At 23.3% G+C, this 18,604-nt stretch overlaps 2 protein-coding genes across 2 annotated transcripts; one reads left to right on the top strand and one right to left on the bottom strand.

The window, feature by feature from the left end:
- The first annotated feature begins 1,581 nt into the window (after window positions 1-1,581).
- Window positions 1,582-2,628, top strand: LOC122502640 (ADP-ribosylation factor-like protein 16). The gene is made up of 2 exons (XM_043612792.1): window positions 1,582-1,998; window positions 2,237-2,628. Exons 1-2 carry the CDS (start codon window positions 1,786-1,788, stop codon window positions 2,567-2,569), a joined length of 546 nt encoding a protein of 181 aa, XP_043468727.1. The 5' UTR covers window positions 1,582-1,785; the 3' UTR covers window positions 2,570-2,628.
- A 1,743-nt stretch (window positions 2,629-4,371) lies between these two features.
- Window positions 4,372-18,554, bottom strand: LOC122502584 (DNA damage-binding protein 1). The gene is made up of 6 exons (XM_043612723.1): window positions 18,364-18,554; window positions 17,326-17,474; window positions 11,874-14,194; window positions 8,592-8,993; window positions 5,144-5,540; window positions 4,372-4,821 (listed from the first exon to the last, which is right to left on the bottom strand). The coding sequence occupies exons 1-6, from the start codon at window positions 18,431-18,433 to the stop codon at window positions 4,738-4,740; spliced, it is 3,423 nt and encodes a 1,140-aa protein (XP_043468658.1). The 5' UTR covers window positions 18,434-18,554; the 3' UTR covers window positions 4,372-4,737.
- Window positions 18,555-18,604: the final 50 nt, after the last annotated feature.

Raw genomic sequence — 18,604 nt, 5'->3', positions numbered from 1 at the left:
CATTTATTAAAAATCATTTAAATTCTGTGAGGAATATTATTATTTAGGAAAACAATTGAATTCTTGCACAAAGAATTTTATTATATTTTTTTTTTAAATAATTGAAATCCTGTGAAGAATTTTATTATTTAGGAAAATAATTAAATTCTTGCAACGAATTTTATTAAATTTTTTTTTAAATAATTGAATTCTTTTGAGAAATTTTATTAAAATAGTAAATTTTGAAAACATTTGAATTTCAGCAAAAAATTCCATTATTTGTGAAATGTAATTTAATTCTTGCAAAAAATGTTTTATTACATTCTTATTTATTTATTATTACATTTTTTTTAAAAATAATTGAATTTATGTGAAAAATTGTATTACTTATAAAAATAATTGAATTCTTGCGAAGGATTTTACATTAAAATTTTTGTAAATAATTTTATTTATTTTTTTTTTTTTTGAAAAATTTTATAGAAATTTAAATTATTGTAAAACATAAAGATAGCGATCACTCCGAGTCGAAGACTCGGAGTGCTCGATATCTTCATGTGAAAAAATCTAATATTTTTGTAAATGAATTCTTCCAAAGAATTAAAAAAAAACATATTTTTTAAAATAATAGAATTTTTTGGAAGAATTGAAATTAAGTTTTTAAGAATAACTACATTTTTTGATCAAAATTGTATTAAAAATTGTATATAATTGTATAAATTGTATAAAAATTGTATTGTATCTAGTAAAATTGTATTAAAAATAATAATTGAAATCTTGCGATGAATGTTATTAATTATGAAAATAATTGAATAGTTACAAAGAATTTTATTAAATTTTTCAAAAATAATTGAATTCCTGAGATGAATTTTATTATATTTATGAAAATTATTGAATTAATGGGAAACATTTTATTAAAATGTTTAAAAATAATTAAATTCCTGTGAAAAATTTTGTTACTTTTGAAAATAATTGAATTTTTTGATTAATTAATTTAAAATAGTATTAAAACTAATAGAAATTCTTTGATGAGTTTTATTATTTATGAAAATAATTGAATTCTTGCTTAGAATTTTATCAACAATTTTTTTAAAAAATTAAAATGGAATTTTTACGAAGATTTTTACAAAAAAATTTTAAATAATTGAAGTCTGTTCGAAAAATTTTATGAAAATAGAAGATATATTGAAAATCATTGAATTGCGAATAGTTTTTAAAAATAATTAAATTTTATAAAGAATTCAATTAAAATTTTTAACAACAATTGAATTCCAACGAACGATTTTATTAGAACTTTTTAAAATAAATGAATTTCCAAGAACAAAATTTATTACTCTCAAAAATAATTTAATTCTTGTGATGAATATTGTTATTTATGAAAATAATTGAATTTTGCAAAGAATTTTTTTTTATTATTTATGAAAAAATAATTGAATTTTGGATGAATTTTATCAATTTTTTTTTAAATAATTGAATTCTTTTGTGAAATTTGATGAAAATACTAGAATATTGAAAATGAATTATGAATATTTTTTGAAAATAATAAACGAATTTGATTATAATTTTTGAGAATAGTTTTTTTTATTTCTAGTGTTAGCGAATTGAAAGTAGTGGAAATTCTAAAAAAAAAAGAACAGAATTAGTAGCTTTTAGTAGTTGAAATCTAAAAAAAATTACCCAAATAGTTCTATTTATAAAAATATTCGGTTGCTAAGCATCTACGAAAAGTTGTTTACTCGTATTCTGTGTATACAAGTAGCTTTCTCTCATTGCGTTGCGAGAGAAAAAAAACGGAAGTATTTAAAAAAAATGTGTTTATGTTTGGGTCCAGTAAAGTCTGGAAAAACATTATTAATGAAACGACTTCAAGGCGATATTGTCGATGACGCAACACAAACAATTGCCACGAATGGAATGAATTTATTTCTCGTCAAAAAAGAACCAGGACAACAACAATCTGGAATAATTATCAGAGAAATTGGCGGTCACATGGCTCCCTTATGGAAATATTATTTGGAAGGGGTATTTTATTTCTATTATTGTAATAAATAAATTAGCTAACAAATAATATAAATAAAAACTAAACAAATTTTGTTAAAGACTGTCTTAAAAAAAAATATATTAGCTTCTTTCAATATCTGCTGTTCAAAGTAAAAATTTAATAACTAAAGTTCACTTAAATATTGAATTCTATGAAGAATAATATTTCTTTATTTATTTAAAATCAAAAATTAAAATTAAAATTTTTAATTTGTTTCAGGTGCATAAAATCATTTACGTAATGGACGCAAGTAATCTCTGTCAAATAAGCGCAGTTGGAATTTTACTCTATTCATTATTAGTAAATCCAAAACTATCAAAAGCATCATTTGCATTAGTTTTATCAAAAATGGATCTTTCCTATCGGCAAATGCGCAACGAAGCCCTCCTTGTTCTTCACATGACGCGCCTTCAACGTGAAACCCCACAAAATATCACCATCATCGAAACAAGCAGTGTCACCGGCCAAGGAATTGAAGAACTTCGAAAATGGATTTTCCAAAAATCGAAAAATCTCACAAAAAACAAATCCCAAGAAATAGTCAAAATTTAAAACTTAAAAAAAATAAAAAATTTTTTTTTAAACAGGCTTCACAGTGCCCCTAAAAAGTATTTTAGGGGAAATAGGGAACTGAAAATTAAAAAATCGGGGACTTTTAGGGGACCATAAAAATTCGTTAAATAAAGATAATTTTAAATACAAAAATAAATAATATTGAATGTTTCTTCAAATTTAATTTTTACGCGAAGAATTATATTAACAACTTTTGAAAATATTTAATTTCTTTTAAGGAATTTAATTAAAATTTTAATAAAAATTATTATATTAAAGAATTTTATAAAAATTTTTGAAAATAATTGAAAACTGTTTGAAGAATTTTATAACAATTTTTGAAAATAGTTGAAAACTTTTTGAATAATTTTATTCAATTTTTTAAAAATAATTGAATTCCTGAGAAGAATTTAAATAATAATTTTTGAAAACAATTGAATTCATGAGAAGAATTTTATTAAAATTTTGGAGAATAATTGACTTCTTGAGAAGAATTTAAAAAAAAATTTTTTGACAATAATTTAATTCTTGAGAAGAATTTCTCTATCTATTTATAAAGATGATTTAATTCTTGACGAGAATTTTTAAAAAATTTTGAAAATAATTTAATTGTTGCAAAGTATTTCATTACTTTTCAAAAGAATTGAATTCTTGTGATGAATTTTGATATTTATCAAAATAATTGAATTTTGGAAAAGAATTTTTTTTAAAATTCCTTAGAATAATTGATTTTATGCGATTTATTTAAGAATTTATGCGATTTTGTTATTTATCAAGTTAATTGAATTCTTTTGCAAAATTACTTAAAAGTTTTTGAAAATAATTAATTTTCTGCGACGAATTAAATGTTATTTATGAAAATATTTAAATTATTACAACAAATTTTATTGTTTTACTGAATAATTGAATGTTTCTTAAAATTGAATTCTTTTCTCAATTTTTAATAAATTTTTTAATAATAATTGCATTTTTCAAGAAATTTATTTAAAATTGTATTAAAAATATTTGAAATTCTTCGACGAAAATAATTGAATTTGTAAATTAAATTTTATTATTTATGAAAATAATTCAATCTTTTCGTAGAATTGTGTCAACAAGTTTTTTCTCTAATTAAATCTGTTAATAAATTTTATAAAAATACTAAATATTTAAAAACATTGAATTGCGAAAAACTTTTAACAATAATTGAAATGTTGCAAAGACTTTTATTAACATTTTTGAAAATAATTGAATTTTTGGCGAAAAATTTTGCTATTTATAAAAATAATTGAATTCTTGACAAGATATTCATTAAAATTTATAAATATAATTGAATTAGTGCAAAGTATTTTATTAAATTTTTTTTTAAATAATTGAAATTTCGCCAAGAATTTAATTAAAATTTTTGACAATAATTGAATTCTTGAGAAGAATTTTGATATTTATGAAAATAATTGAATTTTGGAAAAGAATTTCATTAAAATTCCTTAAAATAATTTATTTTATGGGGAGAATTTTGTTGGTTATCAAGATAATTGAATTCTTTTGCAGAATTACTTAAAAATTATTGAGAATAATTGATTTCCTGCGACGAAAAAAATAGGGGAAATTTTGAAAATAGGATGCATTTAGGGGCCAAAATTAAAAAAAGGGGATTTTTAGGGAAATAGGGGACAGACTGTGAAGCCTGTAATTAACATTTTTTTTTTAATAAAAAGGAAATGAAATTTTATGATTTTCTTTTTAAAAATGTATAATTTACAAACCTGTACATATATCTCTCTCTCACACACAAACATTCTTCTTCTCTCTTTCTCTCTGTCTCTCTCTCTCTCTGTCTAAGAAAAAGAATACTATATAAACAAAAAAAAAATAAAACGAAATAAACACCGTTTACGTGGGTGTATTAAATACAGAAATATTTTTCTTTTCACTTTCTACGCTAATTATTTTCGCTTAATAATAATAATAATTTTTTATATTATTAATAATCGATCACTACTTTCATGAAACTGGAACTCGCGATGAAATTTTATTTGTAATACCGCGTTTTTTCTTTTTTTTTTTTTACAAATGAGTTCTAAATTCTGAAAGAGCTTAGAATGATGCATTATCAAAATTGCATCTGTTTTGCACTGAAATAAAAAAAAAATGTCCAAATCACGAAACACTTTTTATTATTCGCTTATTTAGTGTATCCTTGTCAGGTCTTCCACAATTTTAACCAAGTCATCAACTGTCGCTTCTTTTTTCATTCCACTGCCGTCGTCAATCTGCAAAAAGAAAATTACAATTTTAGAGATTTTTTTCTTTTTTGAAAATTTATATCGAATTAATTTTTAAATCAAGTTTGTAATATTCTTTTCAGTTAATTTAATTAATTAACAGGGTTGCAACAAAAATTTAATTTTAAAATTAATCTAATTAAATTTAAAAAAAATTTATGTAAAATTAGATTTCAAGAATAAACTTTAGAAAATAACAATTTTCCAGGATTTCAGTGAAAATTCCCTGACTTTTCCAGGTTTTAATTTTTTGTTTTAATATTAAGTCTTAATTTTAAGTTTAAATTTGTAATTTTCATAGTTTTATTACCATTAATCCAAGAGCGACTTCGGACATTTTATCGTGATTGAGATCAAGGAAGCTTTCCACTAAATCACCGTCTATAAATCCTTCGCATTGCTCAATTTTTAAATCGGTATTGAAGCTACGCCAGAAGCTGTGCTCAATTTTACCGACGCTTTTAATGACAGACGTCAAACGATCCTCCATATTGCGTAGAAATTCATAGAAACCAGCGGGAATTTGAGTGACGAGGCCAATGGCACCGCTTATTGTTCCAAAGAGAACGCAACCCTGCGTTGGTGTACTCGATTCACCTAAATGTTGCATAACGAGGGAACCATGTCGAAAAACATTCACCATATCTCCAAGATGAAATTGTCCAACTTCTTGCATTTGCTGTCTCTCCTCCTCGGACGTGGCGGCACTAAAATAAAAAAATTTGCATTAAAGACAAGAGAATTACAAGTTATTTCTTCTTTAAATTAAGAAGTAAACAATACACTGAAAGAAAAATTTATTTCATTGAAGTAACCGATTGTTTGTCTATTTTAAAATAAATATTCAATTATTTTCATAAATGATAAAATTAATCGCAGAATTTACATTATTTTTAATATAATTTTAATCAAATTCCTCAAAAAATGTTATTATTCTTAAAAATTTTATTAAAATTCGACGGAAGAATTCAATTGAATTCTTCTTTAAAATTTGTTGATAAAATTTTTTGTGAGAATACAATTTTAAGAAACATTTAATTATTCAATAAATTAATTAATTTTGTATTTAAATAAATTGAATTCTCGTAGATTAAAAATGAACAAGGCTCTAATTTAGATCCGTAAATCCCGTAAAAGTCCGTTTTTTGAAAATATTTCCGTGAAGTTCGTAATTTGATTGAGAAAAGACAAAAAGTTCATAAATTGTACGATATAATTTGGAGAATTTTAGAGAAATTATACAAATGATTGCAGAAATTCAATTATTTTCAAAAGTAATAAAATTCTTCACAAAAATTAAATTATGTTCAAAAATTTTTTTAAATTCTTGTCAAAATTTCAATTATTTTGATAAATAATTAAATTCTTCTCCGAAATTCAATTATTTTGAAAAAATTTTCCTCAATTCAATAATATTCAATATCTACTATTTTCATAAAATTTTCTAAACGAATTCAATTATTTTAAAAAAAAATTTTTAATTCTATACACAAACTTTTAATTATTTTCAAAAAATAATAAAAATTTCACAGGAATTTCATTATTTAGAAAATTTTTTTATGAATTTCTTCCTAATCATTCAATTATTTTCATAAATAATTAAATTTTTAAGGGGATTAAATTATTTTTGTAAATAATAAAATTCTTTTTAGAAATTCAATTATTTTCATAAATATAATAAAACTCATTGCAGAATTTCAATTATTTTTAATACAATTTTAATCGAATTTCTTGAAAAAATTCTTATAAATTTTATTATAATTCCTAATTCGTCAAAACAATTCAATTATTTAAAAATTTGTTGATAAAAATTCTTTATGAGAATTCAATTTTAAGAAACATTCAATTATTCAATAAATTATTTATTTTTGTATATTTAAATGCAAAGTTAAAGTTTTAAATAATAATTAAATTTTGAAGAAGTTACTAATAATTGCAATTTTTAGAAATAATTGAATTTTGTAATGGTTTCAATTTTAAATCTTTGAAAATCTGAATTTTTCACACTTTCAATTAAAATTCCCATGGAACTAATTTTTTTCAAAAAGTTTGATCGAAATTTTTTAAAAATAATACAAATCTTCTAAATTTTCTATTAAAAGGAAAATGGATTTCAAAATTTTTTAGAATATTATTGAAATTCTTGAAAATAATCGAGAAATTCTTTTTAGAAATTCAATTATTTTCATAAATAATAGAACTCATCGCAGAATTTCAATTATTTTAAATACAATTTTAATTGAATTCCTTAAAAAATGTAATTATATTCTTCAAAACATTTCATTAAAATTCGTCGAAAAAATTCAATTATTCAAAAATTTGTTGATAAAATACTTATTATGAGAATTAATTTTTGAAAAACAATTCGTTTATTCCATAATTTTTTCATTTTTTTATTTAAATAATTGAATTCTCGTAGAATTTTCTAATAAAAATTGTTTTAAAAATAAATTGCAGATCAAATTTCAATTAAAAAATTAAAAATAATTTTCATTTATTTCTTTCGAAGAACTTTTTAATAACATTTTTGAAATTAATTACATTTTTCGAAGAATTTACATAAAATTTTATTAAAAATAATTTAAACACTGAGAAGAATTTTATTATTTAGGAAAATAATTGAATTCTTGCAACGAACTTTTATTAAATTTTTTATAAAGAATTGAAATTCTGTGAGGAATTTTATTATTTAGGAAAACAATTAAATTCTTGCAACGAATTTGATAATTATTTTTTAAATAATTGAAATCCTGTAAAGAATTTTATTATTTAGGAAAACAATTAAATTCTTGCAACAAATTTGATTACATTTCTTTTAAATAATTGAAATCCGGTGAAGAATTTTATTATTTATGAAAATAATTGAATTCTAACAACGAATTTTATAAATATTTTTTTAAATAATTGAATTCTTTCGAGAAAATTTATTAAAATAGTAAATTTTGAAAACATTTGAATTTCAGCGAAAAATTCCATTATTTGTGAAATGTAATTGAATTCTTGCAAAAAATGTTATATTACATTCTTATTTATTTATTATTACATTTTTTTTAAAAATAATTGAATTGATGTAAAAAATTGTATTACTTATAAAAATAATTGAATTCTTGCGAAGGATTTTATTAAAATTTATGTAAATAATTTTATTTTATTTTTTAAATTTTTTTAGAAATTTAAATTATTATAAAACATGAAGATAGCGATAACTCCGAGTTAAAAATTCGTTGATAGAATTCAATTATTTGAAAATTTGTTGATAACGATTCTTTATGTGAATTGGATTTTAAGAAACATTCAATTATTCAATAAATTATTTATTTATTATTTTCATAATTGAATTCTAGTAGAAGTTTCTAATAAAAATTGATTTCAAAATGGGTTTCAGTTCAAATTTTAGATAATAATTAAATATTAAAAACAATATAGCGTGAATTTTTAAAAATAATTTAATTTTGAAATTAATTTTTTTGAAAAAGTTTAATTGAATTTTTTAAATATTATTAAGTTTTTATTTTCTAATATTTATTTAATTGAAGAATTTACGAATAATTGAAATTTCGTAAAATCGAATATTGTAAAGAAATGAATTTGTAAATTGTCAAAGAACTTTTTCGAAAATTATTAAAAATTAATATAGATAATCGATTTAAAGAAGAATTTCAGTTAAAGATTCTTGTAAGTAATAAAATTAAATTGCAAATGATTTTATCACTAGGTCGACTTTAATTATTATAAAATATGAAGAAAATGATACACACCTGTCCTTTTGGCAGACAAATAGATTGAAACAATTTTCAGCTCCAAGGAAAGTATCATCGTCGAGAATTTCAACGGCAGTCATCCAATTTGGATTGTAGTCACGAGCAATTTCTTCGAAGCTACCCTCCATTGTTTTATATTGAAGGAGTGTGAGAGATCTCATGAGATCGCCAACGAGGACAAAATCGCTTTTTGTTTTTAAAAATAGTGCGATAATATTATTGAAATGACTGCATTCGAGTCTCAATTCCTTCTCGGCTGTCCACTCGAATAATCTCACGGTACTATTAATGCTCGCCAATAGTTTGCCATTAAATTCAACAAGTGAATAGCAAGCGCCTTTGATTTCCTTCTCAGCGACCTGATTCAATTTACCCTCACACCATTGATACAATAAAATCCTGTTGGGAAATCATTTTTTTAAATTACGATCAAAAAAATTATAAATATTAAATTTATAAAAAAATAAATAATAATTCATAGTTTAATTTGTAGATATTTTTAATATTTTCAATATTTAACACTTCGTGTCATGAGTTGTCGAAGAAACCTTCATTTCTTTAAATATTATTTACATTTTTTAATTTTTTTAAAAAAATGTTTATTTGATATGAACTTTAAGTCAGATATATAAAATTATAATTAATTAATTATTTGCGGCGCATTTTCTTTGATTATTTTTAAAAGTGTCAATAAAATTCTTTAAAAAAAATTCAGAATTTCAATTATTAAAAAAAAAAAAAATAAAATTTGAGCAAATTTCAATTATTTTAAAAATTTTTATATATTCTCGAAAAATAACTATAGATATTTTTGTAAATTAATCTATTAAACGACCTTGGATTATTATTTTCAAGAATTTCAATAAAACCACAAGAGATTCACATTGTTCAGTACATTGTACGAAAGGGTAATAAAAGCCCGTTTATATACTAAATAAATAAATAAAATAAAAATTCTCTTCAAAATTCAATCATTTTCTGTAGAATTTTAAGTGATTTCCATTATTTTAAAAATTTTTAATTATTTTTAATTTTTTAATTTTTTTATCTTTTTTATGAATTTTAATAGAATATTTTTTAAAAATGCAATTATTTTCTAAATAATTTTAAAAATTCAATTTGTCTTTAAATAAAATGAAAATGAAATATTAATAGAAATTATGTTGATCGTCCATCGATTTTTTTTTAAATTTCAATAAAATTTTTAAAAAAATTTAATTATTTTCTGTAGAATTTTAGGAAATTTTGAATTACTATAAAACATGGCAATTATACTTAATGAAAAAAATTCCTTTCAAAATTAATGTAGCGAACTTTTCTCGATTATTTTCAAGAATTTCAATATTCTAAAATTTTTAAAAACCAATTTCTTTAATTAATATAAATTTTTGGAAATTTTGAATTATTTTATAAAATTTCGATCAAGCTTTTTGAAAAAATTAGTTCCATGGATATTTTCATTAAAAGTATGAAAAATTCATCTGAATTTTTCATACTTTTAATTAATAATAATATTCATCACAAGAATTCAATTATTTTTATTTGAAAATCTTTTTAAAGATTTTATTTTGAAACCTTTACAAAATTCAATTATTGTTATCTAAAAATTTAACTAAAATTAATTTTTAAATCAATATTTATTAGAAAATTCTACGAGAATTCAATTATTTAAATACAAACATAGATAGTTTATTAAATAACTGAATATTTCTTAAAATGAATTCTCATAAAGAATTTTATCAACAAATTTTTAAATAGAATTGAATTCTTTTGATGAATTTTAATAACATTTTTAAGAATAATTACATTTTTTCGTGGAATTCGATTAAAATTGTATTAAAAATAATTGAAATTCTGTAATGAGTTTTATTATTTATGAAAATAATTGAATTATTGCGAAGAATTTTATAAAAAGTTTTAGACAATTAATTTTTTTCGAAAAATTCATGCAAATTCTATTTTTTATAATTGAATTGCAGAAAAATTAGCATTCTAGAAAATAATTGAATATTTGTGTAGAATTTTGTCAACATTGTTTTTAAATAATTTAATTCTTTTGGGAAATTTTATTAAAATAATAGATACAGACAAATCAATGAATTAAGACAAATTTTTTGAAAATAATTGAAATTTTGCAATGAATTTTATTAAATTTTTGAAAATAATTGAATTTTTTTTGAAGAATTTTATTAAAATTCCTGAAAATAATTGAATTTTGTCGAAGAATTTTGTTAAAATTCCTGAAAATAATTGAATTTTGTCGAAGAATTTTATTAAAATTCCTGAAAATAATTGAATTTTTTCGAAGAATTTTATTAAAATTCCTGAAAATAATTGAATTTTTTCGAAGAAATTTATTAAAATTCCTGAAAATAATTGAATTTTTTCGAAGAATTTTATTAAAATTCCTGAAAATAATTGAATTTTTTCGAAGAAATTTATTAAAATTCCTGAAAATAATTGAATTTTGCAATGGATTTTATTAAAATTCCTGAAAATATTTGAATTTTGTCGAAGAATTTTGTTAAAATTCCTGAAAATATTTGAATTTTGTCGAAGAATTTTGTTAAAATTCCTGAAAATAATTGAATTTTGTCGAAGAATTTTATTAAAATTCCTGAAAATAATTGAATTTTGTCGAGGAATTTTAATAATATTCCTGAAAATAATTGAATTTTGTCGAGGAATTTTACTATTCATTTATAAAGAGATAACTGAAATGTTGACAATTTTTTTTTTTAGATATTTTGAAAATAATTGAATTCTTTTGATGGATATTGTTATTTTTTGCGAAAATAATTGAATTTTGTGATGAATTTTTTGTTTAACTCTTCAATGTAATTGAATATCGGCGAAGAATTTTGCTATTTATAAAGATAATAAAAATGTTGACGAGAATGTTAAAAAAAATTTTTCAAAATAATTGAATTTCTGGAATGAATTTTGATGTTAATTAAAATAGGTAGTTGAATTTTTTCTTTCAAAGAATTGCGTTAAAATTTTGAAAATTGAAACTAATTTCAACAGAATTGAAATTAACATTTTTTCAAAAAAAAAAATACTTCATTAAATGATTTATAAATTATCTAGTAATAACTTTATGGCAGTTTTTCAATAGAATATTTAAAATGAATTATTGTCTGAAACAGAAAAAATTGAAGGTAAAATTTTAAGTATAGTTCTAGGTGTTATACCAAAGTAACACTGACACAAAGAGTTAAACAAAAAAATTACTTAAATAGTAATAAATAAAATAAATTTAGAAACAAAGACTCTTACCTTCCCATTTTAGGTTCCGTCTCATCGGGATTAACAAGTGCAGTTCCAACAATGAAGTAAGATGTGGGATCCTCACCGAGTTTCGTCGAAATAAGTGACATCGCATATTCCGTGGGCATAAGTGTGTGCGCATGAAGTACCTCAAAAGTATGCTGATCAATAATAAGAAGATTATGAACCTCAATCTCCTGTCCGATTTCATTGGAAGTGTATCCGGGTTTATTGTGCGACGCGACATGACTACTGCTCGATGTCGATGTTGCCTGTGTCGACGCTGACGGTCTCACGACACTAATTCCCGTGCTCTCCTGCAGATCCACCCTCATTGTCACCACACCAAATGTCTGCGTACTCTCCTGATACGCAATTCTCCTCGGCGACTCGCCCAATGGAACAGTTCGAATATGAAGCTTCTGTATTTCATCAATTGTTCCAATTGTCACGGTACTGTCCGTAGCCAGGGCCAAACTGTCCGGATATGATTCGGCATTTAACGAGCACATATGATTCACTTCCTTGAGATTCACATTGCTGAACACGAGTTTGTGATTCGATGAATAGATGACTGTGGGACGATCCGAACAGGCGAAGACATTGGTTGTGGAGAGACTTTTAAAAGTTCGGAGAACTGTCGGTTGAGTGCCGAGTGTAACTTTCTTGCGATCGGTGAGGATGCCGTTTTCCTTGTGAAGGGAAAAGTAGTACATACTTCCGTCCCCTAGTGCACAGAGGAGGTACGTACTGCCCTCGAAGCAGGTCATGAGAATCGATCTGGGAATTATTTCCCCACCCAAGAGTTCCTTGTTGATTTCCTCAAGACTCGGGAGTGTTAGGATCCGCACCGAAATGTCGGTCCAAAGACCAATCGCGGCGATCTGAGCTTCTGAATTACCGTCCAGCGGGGAGAGATCCAAACACGCGACTTCGTGTTGCAGGGTCACGAAGCCCTTCGGCACAATTTCGCTCGAAATGATTTCGAGGTAGAAGAGGTCATTGCCAGTGGCGCAAAGTACCTGACTTCCGTTACAAGCGACAACACTGATAGTCCTCTTGTTATTCGGTTGCCATTCGGAGATGACGGGTTTATTCTCATTAGATATCAATCTCACCAAAGTCGGCGTAATCTGTATAATAACCTCGTTGGTGATATTCCCGGTGTGGAAGGTTTGTTCATCGGCGACAAAACCGGGAATATCGGTCTCCTCCACCTCCTCGCCATTCAGCATCAAAATACGCGTTTGCCCCACAAAGGAGAGAACCAACGTGTTGTCGAAATTACCCCCATTCACCTTCAGCGCCCACATTCCTTTAATTCCCGGGAGGTCGATACTCGCGTGTTCCTGTATTCCAATCCCATTTCTGATAATTCGCAAAGACCCTTCTTTAAAAGCCCCGGAGCACGTCACCATCTGTCCTTGTCCCTGTCGCTCCAAATCAACCACCGCCATATCGACAATAGGCGCAAGATTCGTGAATGACTCCATCGGTACGCAATACGAACCATTCTCATCAGCCTTCGTGATAAGTTTAATAAGCTGCGAATCCCCCAGACGACTTCCAATAAAAATCACTCCATTATCCAAGTACGTAATACACTCCGGTATGCTCACCTCCCCCAACAATTCCACCTTCAAATCCTTCACAATCATCGTACCATCGGACTTTGTCTCCTGTTCAAGAAACAACATAAACAAATGTCCGGCCATATCGCCCAAAAGATAACGCAAACCCTGTTGATCGATTTTCGCATAACAGGTAATTGTGCTCTGCTTTATAATCGGAGGGACAACGGCCACGTAAGTAGAACCATCATGATAGAGAATACTCTCCTGTCCAATGATAATAGCCCCGCAAATTGGCGATGGAACGGGAATTACCATCATTGCCTCACGTTCAACATTATCCTGTCTCCAGGGTATTTTCACGAATTCCTTGTCCCGCAATGAAATTTCGTGTGTCTTCACATGCCGACCATTTATATCCTGATGAATCAAAATTAACGTTGGATTCGCACAACCATGAAGAAAATTTATATCCTGCACTTGATGCTCGTCCATTCTTATTGATGATGCTTTTAATTCCGGATTATCTTTATCTAATGGTATGATTTTAAAAAGACCATCGTAGAGTCTCAGACCAATTACCCGGGCTTTTGGATCGATTATTGCTTTAATACCGGTTTCTGAAGCTTTACCAATTCTATCCGCGACATTACCGTGAGCTTTTGTGATTATTTCAATGTCTTCACCTTCTCCGATACATTCTAAAATCATTGCGTTGTATCGCGTCGTCAGCAGGAACAATAGATCCTTTTTCTCGTGCTAAAAATCGTTATTTTTTATTTTAGACTCCTCTCGATTAACACTTAAAATTTTACATTGAAAAAAAGGGCTCATTAACTTTTCAAGGGCCTGTAAATATGCACAAATTTTAGTAGTTTTTTATTAAGAAAAATTTATAAATACTGGCCTCGGATCGACTTTAAGGTGCAAAAAAAGTCGATTTAAAATAGAAAAAATGTCGAAAAAGTCATTTATTTAATTCAGTGTCGTCAGAAAAATTTTATTTTTTATTCTTCTGATCTTTCACTGATTTCAAAATTTCATTATTTAAAACTCGAATAATTTCGTTAAATAAATATTAAAATACTTCTTGTTTGTTTTTATACAGGAATAAAATTTTTAAAATTTCTATTTAAAACATTCTGAAATTTAATAACTTCTAAAAATTACAACTTTAATTCTCTTATAAAATTCAATTATTTTCTGCAATTTTTAATCAAACTTCTTCTTGAAATCAATTATTTTTAATAATTTTCCGAAAGTTCTTAGAGAATTCAATTATTTAAATACAACTTGGAATGTTTTTAGGACCTTAATTTTTGTCAAATAAATCTCTTTATGTTGTGACCTTAAGGCCACAATATAAACAGATTCATTATTTAAATACAAAAATTCAGTTATATAATGACTCGAACTGTCCATGTTTTTTAAGTTAATAATTAATTTTCAAAAAATTATAATAAAGAAATTCTTAAAATTAATTTTTCAAAAATATTTTTAAAATAATTTATGAAAGATAATAGTTTTTCAATTATATAGAATTGAAAAATTTCCAAACCATTGCAATTTGGTAAATTCTATTAAAAAAATAATTGAATTTTTAAAGAATTTTAATTATTAATATAAACGCGATTTCTCCAAAATTTTAATAAATCTAAAAAAGTCATATGTTGTTAAAATGTTAAAATTAATTGTAAGAAATTTTAATGTTATTATTTTTTGTATGTATTTGAATTTTTAGAAATTTGTATTTAAAAATATTGAAAATAATTGAATTTTAAAAAATTAAAATACAAAAAATTCTAAGAATTATTTTTTCCAAAAATATTTTAATTTTTTTGAAGCTAATTTTCAATTTTTAAATTTACACTTGAAGATTTTTCATTGAAATTTTTGAGAAATCAATTATTTTCAAAATTTGCAATTAAAATTCTTTAAAAGTTTATTTTCAAAAATTTTTATCAAACATTTGGAAAAAAATCAATTATTTTCAATTTAATTTTACAAAACTTCAATTATTGAAACTCTTTTTTTATTGTAAATTTTGAAAATTTATTTAGTATTTAATATTTATAAAAATAGATGAATTATTTTGAAGAAATTATTTAAATTTTAGGAAATAATAATTGAATTTTATGGAAATATTTGAATTCTTCCGAGAAATTCAATTAAAGATATTTTGAAAATAATTGAATTCCTGCAAAGAATTTTACTATATTTATAAAAATAATTGAATTCTTGCGAATAATTTTGTCATTTATAAAAATAATTGAATTTTATCGAAGGATTTATTAAAATTTTAGAAAATAATTGAATTTATTCGAAATATATTAATTTTTTTTTTAAATTAAATTCTTCCGAGGAATTTAATTTCAATTATTTTCCAAATTTACAATTAAAATTCTTTTAAAGTTTATTTTTAAAAATTTTTATCAAACACTTTGTAAAAAATCAATTATTTTCAATTTAATTTTACAAAACTTTAATTATTGAAACTCTTTTTTTATTGTAAATTTTGAAAATTTATTTAGTATTTAATATTTATAAAAATAGATGAATTATTTCGAAGAAATTATTTAAATTTTAGGAAATAATAATTGAATTTTATGGAAATATTTGAAAATATTTGAATTCTTCCGAGAAATTCAATTAAAGAATATTTTGAAAATAATTGAATTCCTGCAAAGAATTTTACTATATTTATAAAAATAATTGAATTCTTGCGAATAATTTTGTCATTTATAAAAATAATTGAATTGTATCGAAGGATTTATTAAAATTTTAGAAAATAATTGAATTTATTCGAAATATATTAATTTTTTTTTTTAAATTAAATTCTTCCGAGGAATTTAATTTCAATTATTTTCAAAATTTGCAATTAAAATTCTTAAAAAGTTGATTTTCAAAAATTTTTATAAAACACTTTAAAAAAAATCAATTATTTTCAATTAAATTTGACAAAATTGCAATATTTATTAAAAATATTTTCAATTGTAAATTTCAAAAATTTAATTCGAGAAATTATTAAACAATATTTTTTGAAGATTTGTCTATAGTTATTTTTCACACTATATATAAAAATCGAAATAAGTTTCATTTTATACTAAAAATTATTGCAATATTTGGAAAAAAAGTCGAAAAAGTCGTAATTTTTGAAAATAAGTCGAAAGAAGTCGCATTTTTTGAAAATAGTCGAAAAAAGTCGAAAATGTTATAATATCCGAGACCTGGACTTGCTGACATAAGGTTCCGTTTGATTAAAATTTTAACCCCTTAAGGACGGGAAGGACAGACTTTTTTCTACCCAAAAAATCTTTTAAAAAATAATTGAAATTTAGTAAAATCTTTGAAAAATAATTTAAATTTGATAAAATCTTTTAAAACTAATTGAGTTTTAAAAAAATATATAAAAAAAATCAAACTTTTGAAGAATTTTAATTATAAATATTAGTTTTTAAAAATATTTTTATGTAATTTTTCGAAAATAATATTGAATTCCCTAAAAGAATTTTTGTATAAATTTAAAAAACTAATTAATTTTTTGATGAATTTTAATTAAAAATTTTGAACATGATTTTTTTCTCCTAAATGTTAAATTTACTCGACACTCAGCATCGAAAACTATTTTTTTTGTAGGGTTTTTAGCGCAATTTTTTTTTCATTTTAAAACCCTTAACATTTTTTTTATTTTCTCACTTTTACAAAAAAAAACCCCTTTTTCGACGCTAACTTCAGGGTCCTTTTTTAAATGAAATATAATTTCAAATTTTCAAATGAAAAATAATTTCAAAATATTTAAATGAAAAATAGATATAAAATTTTGAATTATTTTTCAATTAAAAATTTTCAAATGAATAATAATTTTTAAATTTTTAAATAAAACAACAAACCGGCGGTCTGAAAAATTTGACAACTGCAATCTTCCCATATATTCCGACTTCTTTTAATGGCCTCAATCCTTCGGGCGTTACGAGATAAATCTCGAGACGCATATTTTTTGCCAGAATTAAATTCAAATCCGTGGGTGATGTAAAATTACCTTAACAAATAAAGTTAATAATTAATTTCAGAAACAATTTTCTATTTTTTAACATAAAAGAATTTTCAAAAATTTATTTATGCAAAATTTTACATAAAATTAAATTTTTATTATCACTTTATTTTCTTTTAAAACATTTTTTTAGTAAAGTTTTAAATAAAATAGAAAATAATTAACAAATTCAGATCCCAATTTTCTATTTAAAAATGATATTTTTTTTCTATTTTTTGTAAAAAAAAACAATATTTGTTACTAAAAATATTTTCATAAATTACCGATTGTAATAAAAATTAAAAATTTTAATTTTACACTTAAAAACTTTAAAATAAATTGTTTTTGACAATAACGCAAAATCATTGTAAGAAATATTTAATTTAATATTAAATTTCCTCCAACTGAACGTTTAGAACTTCAAAATAATTCCAAATAAAGAAAAATATAAGTTCGAAAATATTATTGAATAATTTCAATTTTCCAAGAGCGAGAAAAAATCGAAATAATAAAGCAATTTTCCTATTCAATAATAAAAAAAACAACAATTAGATTAACAATTAGAATTCATTTACAAACAAAATAATAAGTAAAAGTCGACAAGTCCATTGAACTGAAACCATGAAAAAAAAAATGTTCTTGAATTCAAATTGTGCACCAGTGAAAATTGTACAATCATAAAAAAAAACCCGAGTATTTTATTTCTCAATCATATTTTTTTTTTTCAAGAAAAATAATAAATTGATAGTTAAATAAAAATAGAGAAACAAAATGATGTGTCCTTGGAAAAACAAATTTGTTTACGAGTGAAACATAACCTATAGAAGTATGTGAGAATTGAATGGAAATAATTGACAATAGAGAAAAGAAATTGACTTAAAATAATTATCACAATTACCTGTAACGCAAGCATTGACAGCTGTTGGTTTATGAGCCGTTACCACGTAATGATGTGCCATTGCTTTCATTTTATTAATTCGTTTTTTCTATTTGAAAAAAGAGATGAAATTTTTACTTCTTCCAAAACTTTATATTTTTTAACACACAACACACCAACAATCAACACTGTATTGAGGTTAGGTTTCTTTCTACGAGAATTATAATAACTCTGGTGGAGGACGCCGGAACTAGGTAAAAGT

Source organism: Leptopilina heterotoma, unplaced genomic scaffold, assembly GCF_015476425.1.
Source record: "Leptopilina heterotoma isolate Lh14 unplaced genomic scaffold, ASM1547642v1 Lhet_235, whole genome shotgun sequence".
Classification (NCBI taxonomy): domain Eukaryota; kingdom Metazoa; phylum Arthropoda; class Insecta; order Hymenoptera; family Figitidae; genus Leptopilina; species Leptopilina heterotoma.
This window is presented reverse-complemented; position numbering and strand designations above follow the sequence as displayed.